This window comes from Haliotis rubra, unplaced genomic scaffold (assembly GCF_003918875.1).
Source record: "Haliotis rubra isolate DU_JTF1 unplaced genomic scaffold, ASM391887v1 Scf1208, whole genome shotgun sequence".
Taxonomy (NCBI): domain Eukaryota; kingdom Metazoa; phylum Mollusca; class Gastropoda; order Lepetellida; family Haliotidae; genus Haliotis; species Haliotis rubra.
The window spans coordinates 32,738-47,256 of NW_025765124.1; the positions used below are offsets into that span (position 1 = coordinate 32,738).

At 37.3% G+C, this 14,519-nt stretch overlaps 2 protein-coding genes across 2 annotated transcripts; one reads left to right on the plus strand and one right to left on the minus strand.

The window, feature by feature from the left end:
* The first annotated feature begins 529 nt into the window (after window positions 1-529).
* On the plus strand, window positions 530-3,863 carry LOC124264648. Its single transcript, XM_046699390.1, has 2 exons — window positions 530-719; window positions 3,494-3,863. Exons 1-2 carry the CDS (start codon window positions 536-538, stop codon window positions 3,622-3,624), a joined length of 315 nt encoding a protein of 104 aa, XP_046555346.1. The 5' UTR covers window positions 530-535; the 3' UTR covers window positions 3,625-3,863.
* LOC124264641 lies at window positions 2,808-14,244 on the minus strand. The gene is made up of 4 exons (XM_046699382.1): window positions 13,809-14,244; window positions 10,594-10,725; window positions 6,629-6,909; window positions 2,808-3,635 (listed from the first exon to the last, which is right to left on the minus strand). The coding sequence occupies exons 1-3, from the start codon at window positions 14,242-14,244 to the stop codon at window positions 6,638-6,640; spliced, it is 840 nt and encodes a 279-aa protein (XP_046555338.1). The 3' UTR covers window positions 2,808-3,635; window positions 6,629-6,637.
* Between the last annotated feature and the right edge of the window lie 275 nt (window positions 14,245-14,519).

Sequence of the window (14,519 nt, forward strand, 5' to 3'; positions counted from 1 at the left end):
ATAGCGAGTAAACATTGTTTAACGTCGTACCAGCAATTTTGCAGCATTTGGAGACGAGAAACGCGTTTCATTGTATCATACACTGAACGCAATCAAAGATATTTGGAAATTTACTAATATCTCAGTCAAATACAATATTAAGGGTAAAAGACTTACTTGAAAGACAAAAGATACATATTTTTCACACAGTTTGATTTCTTTTAAATATGCTAAAATCACGTGGTTTGAAACTGCCCTAAATTGTTCAGATGACGAAAGAACATCATCATTAAAACTTTGTATGATCTGTGAAAAATGATATCTGGCTAGGGAAATATTGCGGTGGATCTTCTCCGTTTAATAACAAGGAATGTTTATAGTAACTACGCACATCGTCGTATCACAACCTCATCTTGACGAAACAGTCCAGTGAATGGATTCTGTCCCATGTTGGGTTCAATTGAATGGTTTAATTGCAATGATGTAACAAAAAGTGGAATGCTGAATTATGTTTTTGTTGATTTTTTACAGTTACTATTACAAACTATGTGAAGGTATGTTTGGTCCGGCGTTTACTCAGTCCTTGGTGAAACGTGGACATGACGACATCATTATGAACTACGGTGGCCTTGACATCCGGGTAACTAACATCATCTACACTCAAGGTACAGATGATCCATGGATCAAGTATGGGTTCACCAGGAATCCAAACCCTAGGGCATACGCAGTAGTTGTCAAAGGTATGTGGCTGATGTCTTCAAGTCAAAACATTGATTACACAACAGTCTCGTTTCCTGCTAGGTGGGTTCCGTCCTTTTGCGCAACTTGTACAATAACCAGTCCAGAATTTTGAGACCAACCCATTCAACTGGACATATAGATATTAATCAGTATTATTTGATACATTTAATCATTGCAACACTACGCTACTTCTAATCCTTGCTAACACGTCGAACAGCGTGCTCTGTCGTATAGCTTGCTCTGACAAAGGGAAATCTGGAAATCGTGGAAATCTCAAAACGAGGCTCGGTCGCTAGAAAAATTTAGAGGTCTTGTACAGCCTTGATATTCTATCAATTACATTGTACGATACACGAATACACTTAATAAGCCAAAAACAACATACCAGGTGTTACCAGTGAGCTAGATGAATTGTGAATCATTTTACGACTTCATCAAACCTGGGCAGTCTGTGACGTCTTAGTTAACGCCATGCTACCTACACCTCGCCATAAAATATAGAAATACGATTTTATTTTAAGTTTAAAATTAAAATTCATTTTCTTACAAGGTATTGGAATTTCGTGTAAACATTGTTGTTTGTAGTGTCTTTTTTCAATTTCACACGAAAAAAATCGGATCGGTTGAAAAGTGGGTCATTGTCTGAACTGGTTCATGGGACATGCACCATCGTGGTATAGACCACTTCCGTGGCCCAATGGATAAACTGTCTACACTGAGTGCGTAAGTCTGAGGTTCGATCCCCCATCGCATCATATACTGTCACTGACGGGGTCTCACCACTATATAAATGGAATGAGAAGTATCGCGGTCAACAAGTGTCAACAGTCCTCACTTTCAATACCCACCTAAAACTATAAAATCCTTTCAAGCCAAATATTAACAAAAGAGGGAGACATATGTCACAAAACCAAATTGAATGAGGGAGTGAGTTAATATTTTGAGGCACATCGGCAATATTTCAGCCATACCGTGACTAAAAACAAGCTATAATTTCATAACTAAAGGTAAATTATAAAAAAAACACATTTCGGCCAAGGGCAGTAAAAACAACTAGAATATCAGAGATATAAATGTAAAACTAGTAATTAAAATCTAAAACATTTGAACTACAGATGACAAAACAATATAAAAACAGGCTATACAACTGAAAGCAGATCAACATGCAAGGGATCATGGGGACTTACAGTACATTCAAAAGCTAAAGTCGTACCGTGGGAGCTAACGTCTTCAGTAGATCTATCGTGACTCTACGATTCCGAGCAAAATTCCTGCTCAGAATTTGTACCGATATCTCACGGAAATTCCTGTTTACTGTATCGTGTACACACACGACACACACCAAAACACGCTGAATCGATGGCATCTTTGAGCGTACTCTCATCAATTATTTCTGAGCCATAATGGGTTTACAAACATTCATTTATCGCAGTTGGGACCGATCCGTCTCCGTTCGCCATTGACGACTGACACGCACACACGCACACATCGTAAATTCCTTGCACACATCGTGTATTTCTTGCATACGTATAGGCAGATAATGAATATATGCACGAAATTAATTCATGACACAGTAATGGCACTTATTAAGTTATTCATTTTCACGAAGACTGGTATATTCGAGATACTTTCAACTGGCCTCGTTCACTGCAAATACTGGGTGATTGAATATGGGTTTTACGCCGCTTATAGCAATATTCCAGCAATATTATGGCGAGGGACACCAAAAATGAGCTTCACATATGTGGGGAATCGAACCAGGGTCTTGACGTCACAGGCAAATACTTTCACCCGTAGGCTACCTCACCATCTGCATTCAGGAAACAGTCACGTGGATGCAGTTGTGACGATGTCTCAATTGTCCGCAAAAATGGCTACAAGTCTAGGTGTGATAAAGTGACGTGAATGATTCATGTAAAACCTTTCAATCCATTTGTGATTTTCTTCAGCACCGTTGCACATTGCTAGTGCTTGCAGGTATACGTACTGTCGTAGTTTTCAAATGGTTGCCTGTTCTCTTCACAGTTCATGCTTGGAGTCAGGAATAACATTGATTTGCTGAGGAATAAAGACAATGACGTGGAGCGTGGATGGCAAAATAGTTTTATTTTAAAGAATTACCTTTTAGCTATTCTGGGCTGGATTTTTTTACGAAACTGAATATGTTTTAGATCTATAATGTAGAATATTTCTTACACATGGAAAGACGAAGAACATCAACTAGGTGGTCTTATAGAACTTGACCATGGTGTCAGGGTGCATGAAACTTCTAGGATATATAGGTTACACAAAACCAAATATTTCCATTGACTTCTATAGTAACGTTTTAATTTATTTTTCAAATTAACTAAGCCATTTGCAGCTATTATATGCAATTGTGTTCATAGTCCGGCCTTAATGAACAATGAAAATATAAAAAATGACAAACTCAGCCAGGTTTTTTTCCGAGTTAAGGAGGCTAAACAAACCTGCTAGACAAACAAACAAACCGCTTGAAAATTCCTGTTGTCATATTTAGCATAAGTCATCATGTAAAAAAAAGCAGCACTTAATATTAAAAATATGGTCAGTTTAAATTACAGGATGGATGTACATTTACAAATTAAACATTCTGAATAATCAAAAAATCCTCCAATCACAGCTGCCATAGGACTCAGTCTGCAGTGAAGACAAATCACGGATTCTCATTTGGTATAGTATAACCTGTGCATAGAGTTCTTGTTGCTCTTATTACCAGGACTACTGAACATATTATTCCTTTAATGTGTTGCAGGCGTCGGTCACGTGGCAGCCATGTTCCCATCCTCCACTTCAGACAGTGTTGACTTGAAAAAGGCTCGTCTGGAAATCCAGCGCCTCATTGGTCAGATTTTATCATCACGAGATGCAGTCATTGTGGGATGAACAGCTGCTCACTGTGACATGAAGATACATGTAGTGACAATATAATGCATAATCGTACAAATGAGTGAGTGAGTTAAGTTTTACGCCGCACTCAGCAATATTCCAGCTATATGGCGGCGGTCTGTAAATAATTGATTCTGGACCAGACAATCCAGTGTTCAACAGCATGGGCATCGATCTATAAGTGAAAAGGCCAATATACACGAAATTCCTCAATAAAATCAAGTGTTTAAACGAAACTGATGTACATTTTCACAATGTTTGTTATAGTTTATGACACTTATCTGTTGAGCAGTGCCTGTTTTATGAGAGAATGCACACAAACATATCGATGCAGAAGTGGTCTTGATCATAATCCTTACTTGACACTCAATATAACACAATCCTGACAGGACACTCAAGATAACATATTCCTTCATGGACAATCAAGATAACATAATGCTTACCAGACAATCAAGATAACATAATCCTTACTGGACAGTCAAGATAACATAATCATTAGCAGACAATCAAGACAACATAATCCTTACTGGACAATCAAGATGACATAATCCTTACTGGACAATAAAGATAACATGATCCTTACTGGACAATTAAGATAACATAATCCTTACTGGAGAATCTATATAACGTAATCCTTACCAGACCATCAAGATAACATAATCCTTATTGGCTAATCAAGATAACATAATCCGTACTGGACAATCAAGATAACATAATCCTTACCAGACAATCAAGATAACATAATCCTTACTGGACAGTCAAGATAGCATAATCCTTACCAGAAAATCAAGATAACATAAACCTTACTGCACAATCTAGATAACATAATCCTTAGCGGACAATCAAGACAACATAATGCTTACTGGACAATCGAGATAACATGATCCTTACTGGACAATCAAGATGACATAATCCTTACTGGAGAATCTAGATAACGTAATCCTTACCAGACAATCAAGATAAAATAATCCTTATTGGCTAATCAAGATAACCTAATCCGTACTTGACAGACAAGATAATATAATTCTTACATGACAATCAAGATAACAAAATCCTACTGGACAGTCAAGAAAGCATAAGCCTTACTGGACAATGAAGATAACATAATTCTTACCAGACAATCAATATAACATATCCTTACCAGACAATCAAGATAACAAAATCCTTATTGGTAAATCATGACAACATAATCCTTACTGGAGAACCAAGATAACATAATGCTTACCAGACAATCAAGGTAACATAATCCTTACCAGATAATCATGATAACATAATACTTACCAGGCAATTATGATAGCATAATCCTTACTGAACAATCAAGATAACAGTACAAGAATCTGTATCGAAACGTCGCACTCACGAAATAAAGAAGTTGTTATCCATAAAAACTTGTTCCATAATGATTCTAGTTTTGTTGGTTACATTTCCATCCTGTTTTGTTTATAGTAATTATTATTGCTAATACATCGAAGAAAGTACAGATGACATTTTCTGATATAAATGGAAATTTACTCATACAGAAGCATTCTGGCCTGCTAAATATAAATGTTCACAATAAAAAGACATTTTTTTTAAAGCAAGTGTACAACCGGAAAGGTACTTATGACTGCTATAAACTTGAAAATACATAGAATTGTTGGTCTGCCATTCAAAGAAAGTGTGTTGACATTGGTAACATTCACACAAACTTAGACGTGGGTAATCTGGCAGCATACAGAATTAACCAGGACCATTTACTTAGGTAAATGTATTTATAGGACAATGCTAACCAGCTTCGGATGAAAGCTAAATATATGAAGATACAATTGAGAACAAATAGCCACGTAATCACAGAAAATAAATGGATACGTCGTTACTACAAACGAATTATTTCAAATTCAAGTATATCCACTGAACAATACTAGTGTATTCAGCAAAGGTGGAACCATATAATGACAATGTCAACAACAACAGTAATATATCAACACTCAGTCTAATAACGCAGTGTAATAATTGGACCAACTCTTTAGTATGATTTATAAACATGGGAACTGTTCAAGTAATGCCTGTACTAGGTAAGCATATAACTAGTAGGCACATGAAGAAAAGATGTATTTATGGATATTGATTCTGATATCATCCAAAGAAGTGAATCTACATTTGCTGAACCACTGAAAGTCACTGAAAAACACCAACGATGTCCGGCATAAACAGATTCATATAAAGTCAAAAGATATAAATTGATGGAAATCCACAGAAAGCAGCATCAGCAGCTTCTGCTGCAAAGGCAAAATCAGTACTAATGACGGCTCTGAGCATTAGGTCAAGGTCGTGTGGTCGTCCACAGGAATGTTCAGCAAGTATCTTCCAATTTCAAAGGCTAATCCAACAATCCATTTCAACCCCACATCACATGAGTCATGTTGTCATCGAATCGTCACGCTGTGGGTGTTGACCTGTCAAGCGATGAGTATAAGCTTCTTGTTGCAGAATACGATTACGTTGGACCTTAATGATTTAACAGTTCAAGGTTGCTGTGAAGATCAGAGACTGCATGAAAGGCTGCATTAACTTGAAGTGAATTTCGGTATAACAGAACGCCTGATTACAGTTGATTGGTTCATTCTGTGAACAAAATACCAGGATACCTGGTCGCAGGTTGGGTGTGGTCTGGTCTGGTCAGATCACCTCCGGGATCTCATCAAGAATAATGATTTGTTTAATATTGCAATGTATGTTTGGAGTGAGTGAGTTTAGTTTTACGTCGCTTTTATTATTCCCTCAACATCACGGCCGGGGACACCAGAAATGGGCTACACACATTGTACCAATGTATGGAATCGAACTCGGGTCTTTGGCGAGACGAGTGAACGCTTTAACCACTGGGTTACCCCACCGATCCGTTTGTTTGGAACTCGAGTGTATTTACCGTGTATGTTATATTGTCAAAAACTATACAAAGTGTGGACTGTAGCTTATGATTAATGGTTTTAATTAAAGAGCAAATTTAGAGAAGTTTTACACTCTCGGATCAGGCTTTGCAATCTCTGGAAAACTGGGACATAATTGTACGATCCGTTACTATTGTGTAGTCTGATGCGGCAACAGTCAGGAGAGTATGGGTGGTGAGGTCACATCTCCCGTCAGAGGCACGCCTATCAGCTGTCCTGCAGACAAAGGCGACGTGATTGGTGCAGTGGTCCATGCACTGTTGTTCAGTCACCCCGGTGTAGGTAGCCATGTTGTTGTTGCCGATATAGTAGCCACGGATTGTAGTGTAATGAGGACCGTACTCTGTACAGGCTGCAAACAAATTAGTTATGTTGTATATTTCTGAGACATGATGCACAAGATGGGTTAGGGTACTTAAAATGAAGTCAGATGAATGTCAGTTAAAGACTGGTTGAAGTTGATGATGAAAGAATAGTTTGTACACTGAACAGAAGCCCGCCAATAATTTTCAGCTTTTGTTCACCCATCACCCAGCAATAATTTGGTTGTTCTGCACAAGACAGTCGTCAAAAACGATTATGGTCCATGAGGTACTCGCTCTATTTCAGGATGTAATTTTGAATGCACATAATCACACCAAAACAACCTGGCAAGAGTCCTTTCGTCTCCTTCATAAAATATATTCGACCCTCAAGTGTCCATGGCTGTGCTGATCGGGTCGACACGAGTTTACCACTATGTTTGGACTAACAGCCTTGAACTAGCTCATTCTGCAAACATAATGGTGACTGTTCGGACTATATCTTTCACTTCTGTTGGGTTTTATTATACACTCTGCAAAAACGTGACGTGTGAATTTTCACCATTTTACCATTGAAGCTACATGAAATAATTGCTCTTAAACTAACGCAATAAATTCTTTAAAATGGCTTATGCGTTTCTTGTTTTTGTTTGTATAACTAGAACGGCGTTGGCATGTCTAGCAGTATTCTCGATGCTTTACGATCATAAAAGCAAGTTAAGCGTCAGAGCGTCAGCTTGGTTTCTTCCAGACTACACAAAGAAGCAGAACTAGTTAATCATTTTGACTTCAAAATCAGTAGTTCAAAATGTGCAGTTAAAGGCATAATGTGTTCCCTAATACTTATTACCACTAATAAAACGGTATTATTCAAATCAACCAAATGACGGATGAAGGGGAGTGGGGAATGGAAATGCAGCACGTCAGAATTTACAAAAAAATTAAAACCACCAGGAAGCATCCCCTTGTGAAGGGTTTACAAAGGAGTATGTCCGTAAGTAATTTCACTTGGACCTTTGGTCGTTGGAAACAAAGCGGGTTTACAAACCCACTTGTCAGACAGACAGACAGACAGACATATTTATTCAATAAAGAGGCCTTGGGCCCATGATACATGCTTTCTTGGTGATATCTATAATAATTTGGGTGAGAATATAGCTGCAGAGCAGGCACAGGTATGCAAATTTGTAATAAATATTATATTACATGGACGTCAAGTGGGTGAGAATATAGCTGCAGAGAAGGCACAGGTATGCAAATGTGTTACAAATATCATATGGACAACAAAATGCATTTATAAATTGTTGGTTTGAAATGATGAGCCTTACTGTGTACCAGAAATAACTGAAGGGCTAAATGCTTTGGGTTAATAGTATTGAGTCAAAGTTTCCATACTTTGTATAAACACATACGTATACTATGCATGGATAGAGACAACACAGTGTACCAGTAATAACTGCAAGACTAAGTGCTTATGAATTAATAGTGTTGGCTCTCAGTTTACTTACTTCATATGAATACAAACGCATACTATGCATGGGTAGAGACAACACAGTGTACCAGCAATAACTGTAGGGCTAAGTACTTGTGGGTTAGTAGTGTTGGCTATCAATTTCCATACTTTATATAAATACAAACATATACTATGCAAGGTACGAACATTGCGTGATGTCAGTAAATTCACCATATCTTGCGACACATAATGAGATTTAACATAAGGTATAAGCGGGTATATATATTTCTTTCTAAGAACATCAAAGGTTTCACAGACAAACAGTATGTGAAGTTCAACTTCAATAAAATATTTTTTTCTTAAATTTACAAAATAAACAAACCCTATCCTTAAATTCTGTCTTATTGTATCTACCAGTTTCTATAGCAAGACCGTAATTTTGGCATCTGAATCTAGCCATTGAAGATCTTAAGTAATAAGGAATATCACCTGACAAATATGATTCTACATTTAACAATGATTTGAACTGTCCATAGTAGTTACACTTGGAGGAAGGGCTTAAGCTTGAGATCCATAACTGTTGCAAATTATCTGATAATCTTTGTCTGAATAGAGAAATGAAAGATTTTATGCAATCAACCTGCTGGGAAACCCAGGCAAAACCAAACCCAAATCTAAATAAGATATCTCGGATGTGTGTGACCCAGGTAGTACGGCCTACATTATCAAGGGACATAAGCATCTGATAACACTGGTTTTGCAACCTACTAGGAGGTAGAGTAATGAGTCAACACCAGTATTTAACTGCTCTGGTCAGGTATACCAGCTGTAGAGGCAAACGCCCACATTCCCCCAATACCATATTATCTGATGTAGATATACCAACTCTAAGAATCCACTTACAGAATTTCAACTGTGCTCTTTCTACTTCTTTACTTTAGTATATACCCCATAATTCTGAGCCATAACACACAATTGGCACGACCATACTATCAAATATCTTTAGTAAATCCTTACATGGCATACCTCCAACCCTCTTAGGTTCCTAGTATGTTGATCTGCCTTCAGTTGTTGGCGATCTATAGCCCGTTTTTATATTGTATTGTCTTCGTAAATAAAATAGTTTTACATGTTCATGCTAGTTTTAGACTCCATCTGTGATACTCTAGTTATTTTACAGTCCTTCGATGACTGATTATTTAGCAACTTTAATTTATTGTTTATGTAAAACATTTCTCGTCACTATATGGCTGAAATATTGCCGAGGTGACGTTAAATTCTAACTCACTCACTCACTCCAACCCTCTTAGAATACCCGTAAATTGACATCATAGGTTTGTTTGCTTGTGAGCGAAGACAAAATTGCGCCTTGCTCCAAGATAATTTTCGAGTGAAAACAAGTCCTAAATATCTATATGAGGACACAATATCAATTCGTTTTCCTTGAAAATACAATTTTTCATATGATCGAAGCGGACCACCATTGCGAAATACCATTATTTTAGCTTTATCCAAATTTATCTTCATTCCAGTTTGATCACAGAATGTTTCCAAAGCATAGATCTTACGCTGCATTTCTAGGCAGGAGCTGGCTACTGAAGACACATCATCAGCAAGCATGAGAAGACATAGGTTATTAAATGTTTGGGAAATAAACACACCTCTCCCACCGCATTCTTGCATTATTTTTTCTAGTTTGTTTATAAAGATTATGAAAATCTGTGGACTCAAAATACAGCATTGACGGGTACTGATATTGCAACTGAAATACTCGGAAATACCATCCGACATTCTCACAGATGCACAAAATTTTGAATACATTGACAAAATTATTGGGAGAAACTTGCCACTAATACCAACTTCGGAAAGACTGTTCAGAAGTACATCATGTCTTATTGAATCAAACGCTTTGGAAAATCAACAAAAAGACAATAAAACCTACCACCTTTCCTTGATGAATATTTCTGACATATAGAATATAAAGCAAAAACGTTATCAGTGGTTGAATAATTTTCCCTAAATTCTGCCTGCACCTCACTTATACAGTTTTGGTCATCACACCACTGTTTAAGTCTAGAATTCATAACTGAACAGAACGTTTTACATAATGCACCTATTATTTGGGTTTTCTTTGTCACCAGATTTATGCAATGGACAAATAATACTTTTCCCCCACTCTGCTGGAAAATCCCCAGTATCAAAGATCTAAACCCACTTGTAGCAAATTCGTACTTTGATAGGGGCTCCGAATAAATTCGCAAATATTTTATCTCATGCATACTTGAAACACAAGCCTTTTGTTGAGGTGAGAATGCCAGTCCAGGGTCGCACATGCACTCGGAGTTGACACAGACGGAGCTAGCCAAGTAACAGTCTGTGTTGTTCTGACACGAAGATCCAATGAAGCCTTGAGCTGAAAAAACAACAACGAAAAATACCATTAAAAATGAGATTATCGTATTTACAAACATGAACCAATATCTATTGCAACACGTACGATATAAAGGTTAAAAGTGTAACCTCATAAAACGTGTGAAAGTTAAAACAAGTTTGAATTGACAAGTAAATATAGGAGTCAAGATTACTGAACACACTGAGACAATGGGAACTACAAGAATACAAAATCTCATTTCAAACGCAAAGTTTCATTACAAGAATATATGCTTTATGGGCACATCAGTCTAAGAAACCAAGGTTTGTTTGACATTTTGTAACAGTTTCACTGAAAAAAATATTGATAGCAGGACGTAAACTGTATATATATTTTAATATATTTTAATTGTTAACAGGGCGGTAAACATTTAGATACTTTTTTCTCACAAAACTAACATCATAAGACCTGCACACATAAAGTTAGTTACGTAATACAAGAGTCATATTCCCTTGGCCTCGGGCAATTCGCATGTGGACCTTGGCTTCTTAGACTACAAAGTGGTTGCTTGCCACTGGATATCTTCAGGTCATTGGAGAAGAAAATACTAATGATAAGTATTTTACAATATATTTAGCACTACCCTCGTTTCCATAGAAGACCACCTTGTCGTCATGAACACATAAAAGTCCCAAATCATTTACTAAGCACTACTTCGCCATCTGGCTGACGTGTTTACAAATTGTAACGAGACATATTCAACGCTTTTTGAGTTCAGATTTAGAAAAGGAAAACGGACGGCAGATAACTGTATACCACCGTTTTTCAATATGCACTTTTCTTGTTGAGGTAACCATTTATCAGAGAATGTTTTCTTTTGAAAATGTCTCTGAAATTTGAAGGTTACACTTTCCTGAGACTCATGAGCCAGTCTACTCGAGAAGAAAAGGATGGTTTGTTTGGGGGTGAAAACAAGGGCAAAAGCTAATAACAGGCAAGGAAGGTAATCAGTTCATGTGGTGAGAACACTCCAAAGACTTTCAGAACTACTGTGGCGCCATCTCACACCAACCTATTAGATTGAGATGAGTTGATTTGTACGTCGCATCGGCATTATTTCAGCCATATAGCGATGAAGAGCCTATTCGGTTGCCTAATCCCCAGGATGTTGTACGGTCATACCATATACCAACTGGAAGAAGACATCAAGATTTCCAATAGTCCTTTGGCATAGTATGTTATTATTATTGCTTTGTCATGCCAGATCTGATCTATTAATAATGAATTAAATCTGCCATCCTTTTAATTATTGGAGTGTTCCGTTGCTTCAACAAACCAGCAACATATACACAAAGAGTTTAGTTATTATTAAGCACCCCCCGACATATCTCACGATTGAATGAACCCCGATCGTAACACTTTGGTGCCATGACCATGATTTTGCAGAATAGGCTGCAGGAAAATCCTGCTCATATCTTCACTTCCAATTTGTTAGAATGAATTAATAACTTTGGCTGTTAGAGGCAATACCTTCAAAGCGGGTCCAAGTTGCGCAAAATGATTGTTACCCCGAGAGGGTACGTAAGTCCAATTCCATTCAGAGATTTGTCATACTACGTTCCTCATAGGTGTTCTCTTAATGTTTGCCTAAACTGGAATACAATCACTACCGACTGAAGGGATGATATAAACCCAGCTAGGGTTCATGCAGGTAGTAAAAGCACTGTAAGTCCCCATGGTCCCTAGTATGATGATCTACCTTTAGTTGTTGGCAATCTACAGCCTGTTTTAATATTGTATTGTATTAATAGTAAGAACGTTTTAGATTTACAAACTAGTTTTTCATCTAAACCTTTGACCTTCTAGTGCTTTTTACTGTCCTGTGTTGACAAGTTTTTAAAATTCAGCTCTGTATTTATCATATATTTAGAACTTGTTTTAGACATGATACTGCTGAGTAATTGGTGAAGTGACTTTAATATTAACACACTCTCAGTCACACTCACTCATACCTTCACTTGCATTAACACAAAGTATTTTCAGGTCAGAGCACAAGCCAAGTGTGTTAATTGACACCGCACTATGCATCAATTCAGCTACATTAAGGTAATCTTTATGTATGCGGAATAAGATGGGATACCAAATTGAAATGTAGAAAGGTTACAGTATATTGAATGAAAGCATTATCTTGGTAAAGGCATCCCATTGTAATGGCTTCTGGGGGATGTAGAGGGTATCCATTTCTTATACAGTTTTGGTGAAATGCATAGAATACTGGCTAAAACTACTTCCAATGGCATCTAATAGACTTTCCCATGAATGCCACTTAACCACCTGGAATCAGTTGGTAAATAGAACAGGACAAGTACATCTTTAGTTCAAGTCTTGGCTGTGCACAATGTTGGATATATCGTTAGTTTTCGTAATCAAGTCAGAATGAAAATATGTACAGTAGTAATGAACAAATACGTTAGCATCAATCAGAGATGAATTTTATCCAAGTTTAAAGATAAGCCAAGAAGCAGAGAAATATTTAATATATTTTCCCGTGTGTACATTTGCTATCGATTTCCGCACAAGACATTTAAGTACAGGGCATTTCCGTACAAGGAATACTATTTATACCAGGAAATATCACAAAATTAAAAGATCTGAAATTTTATAATTTGGGAAAACAACATACAAGATCTGTTTCATTTCAAATTGATGTGTCTACATCTTGAAGACCTTTCAAAGCAATAGACACCAAATATGTTATTAAACATTTTATTGGGAGGGAAAGACTTACATTACTCCCTTCGAGGATATAATCCGCACTTTTCAATGGTTATTTATGGGTACATGGCTAATTGTATGAACAGCATCATCGTATTGTGGGTTGTTTACGTCTTACAAAAAAACATGGAAGTATAATACCAACAGTTGGTTACATGCCATGTAATTGTTCATATCTAAGTATTGTCACTTATTATGTTTCAAAGTGACACTCCTGCTCTAGACAGTATGTCATCAATGTTTCAAATATCACGAAAAGGCCCAGAAAAGTGTAAACACGCAAACATGTATCATACTACATGTACTTTGTGTAATACTCTGACACGTATATGTTTCATAACATGAATTACCTTTCTCCGATACATACAGCATATATCCCGGGGCTGATTCGCTTTCGGAGTTCTCGTTAAAGGCGACGGCGTAGCCTCTACAGACTGATCCTCCTGAATTCACTTGAAAGGCAACGCAGGCTTTCTCTTGGAGACAGAAGGTGGCACATTCATTTCTATTCACTGATGGTTTTGTCCAAAACAACCACCTTGAAAACAGTCGATTGTCAAACGTCATGACATGAGAGTATTTGATATTCTCGCAACCTGGATTGGCTTGAATTCTCTCTTTCGAAACTCGCAGAAATAGAATCAAGATGAAAACGCCAATTTTCTCCATGATTTGGCCATCAGGCTTAATGGCATACATCTTAAGCGTGTTCACACGGTCTCCAAATGGATCACTGATCCGTTCACATGACCAACCTCCTGTCAGTCTGCAGACTCGAAGAACCATACAGTGTTGTCAGAATTGATTCTACTTTATTATAAATGTATGTCCCCATCGACATCACTTGTTTTACTTCGTTGGTTTGTATTCATTTTTGATTGATCCAGCCATCTGTAAAGTAGTTATCAGCCAAGAGCACATTTGGAACTTAGTGATTCTTTCCGTGTGTTATCAGGGCCTTGGGACAAGCACAGGGTGAGTTTGATTAAGACTGTGAAGAACTGAGTCTGGACCAGGCAACCATGGGTTATCGACATGGGCAAAGCAGCAAGTAGTCACAA

What these genes read in the sequence shown, in the direction of transcription:
- LOC124264648 (XM_046699390.1), top strand. Translation starts at nt 536, where the DNA reads ATGTTTGGTCCGGCGTTTACTCAGTCCTTGGTGAAACGTGGACATGAC. An exon ending in ATACGCAGTAGTTGTCAAAG is followed by an intron (nt 720 to 3,493) that starts GTATGTGGCTGA and finishes AATGTGTTGCAG; the next exon opens with GCGTCGGTCACGTGGCAGCC.
- LOC124264641 (XM_046699382.1), bottom strand. Translation starts at nt 14,244, where the DNA reads ATGGTTCTTCGAGTCTGCAGACTGACAGGAGGTTGGTCATGTGAACGG. An exon ending in GCTGTATGTATCGGAGAAAG is followed by an intron (nt 10,726 to 13,808) that starts GTAATTCATGTT and finishes TTGTTTTTTCAG; the next exon opens with CTCAAGGCTTCATTGGATCT. An exon ending in ACAAAAGGCTTGTGTTTCAA is followed by an intron (nt 6,910 to 10,593) that starts GTATGCATGAGA and finishes ATTTGTTTGCAG; the next exon opens with CCTGTACAGAGTACGGTCCT.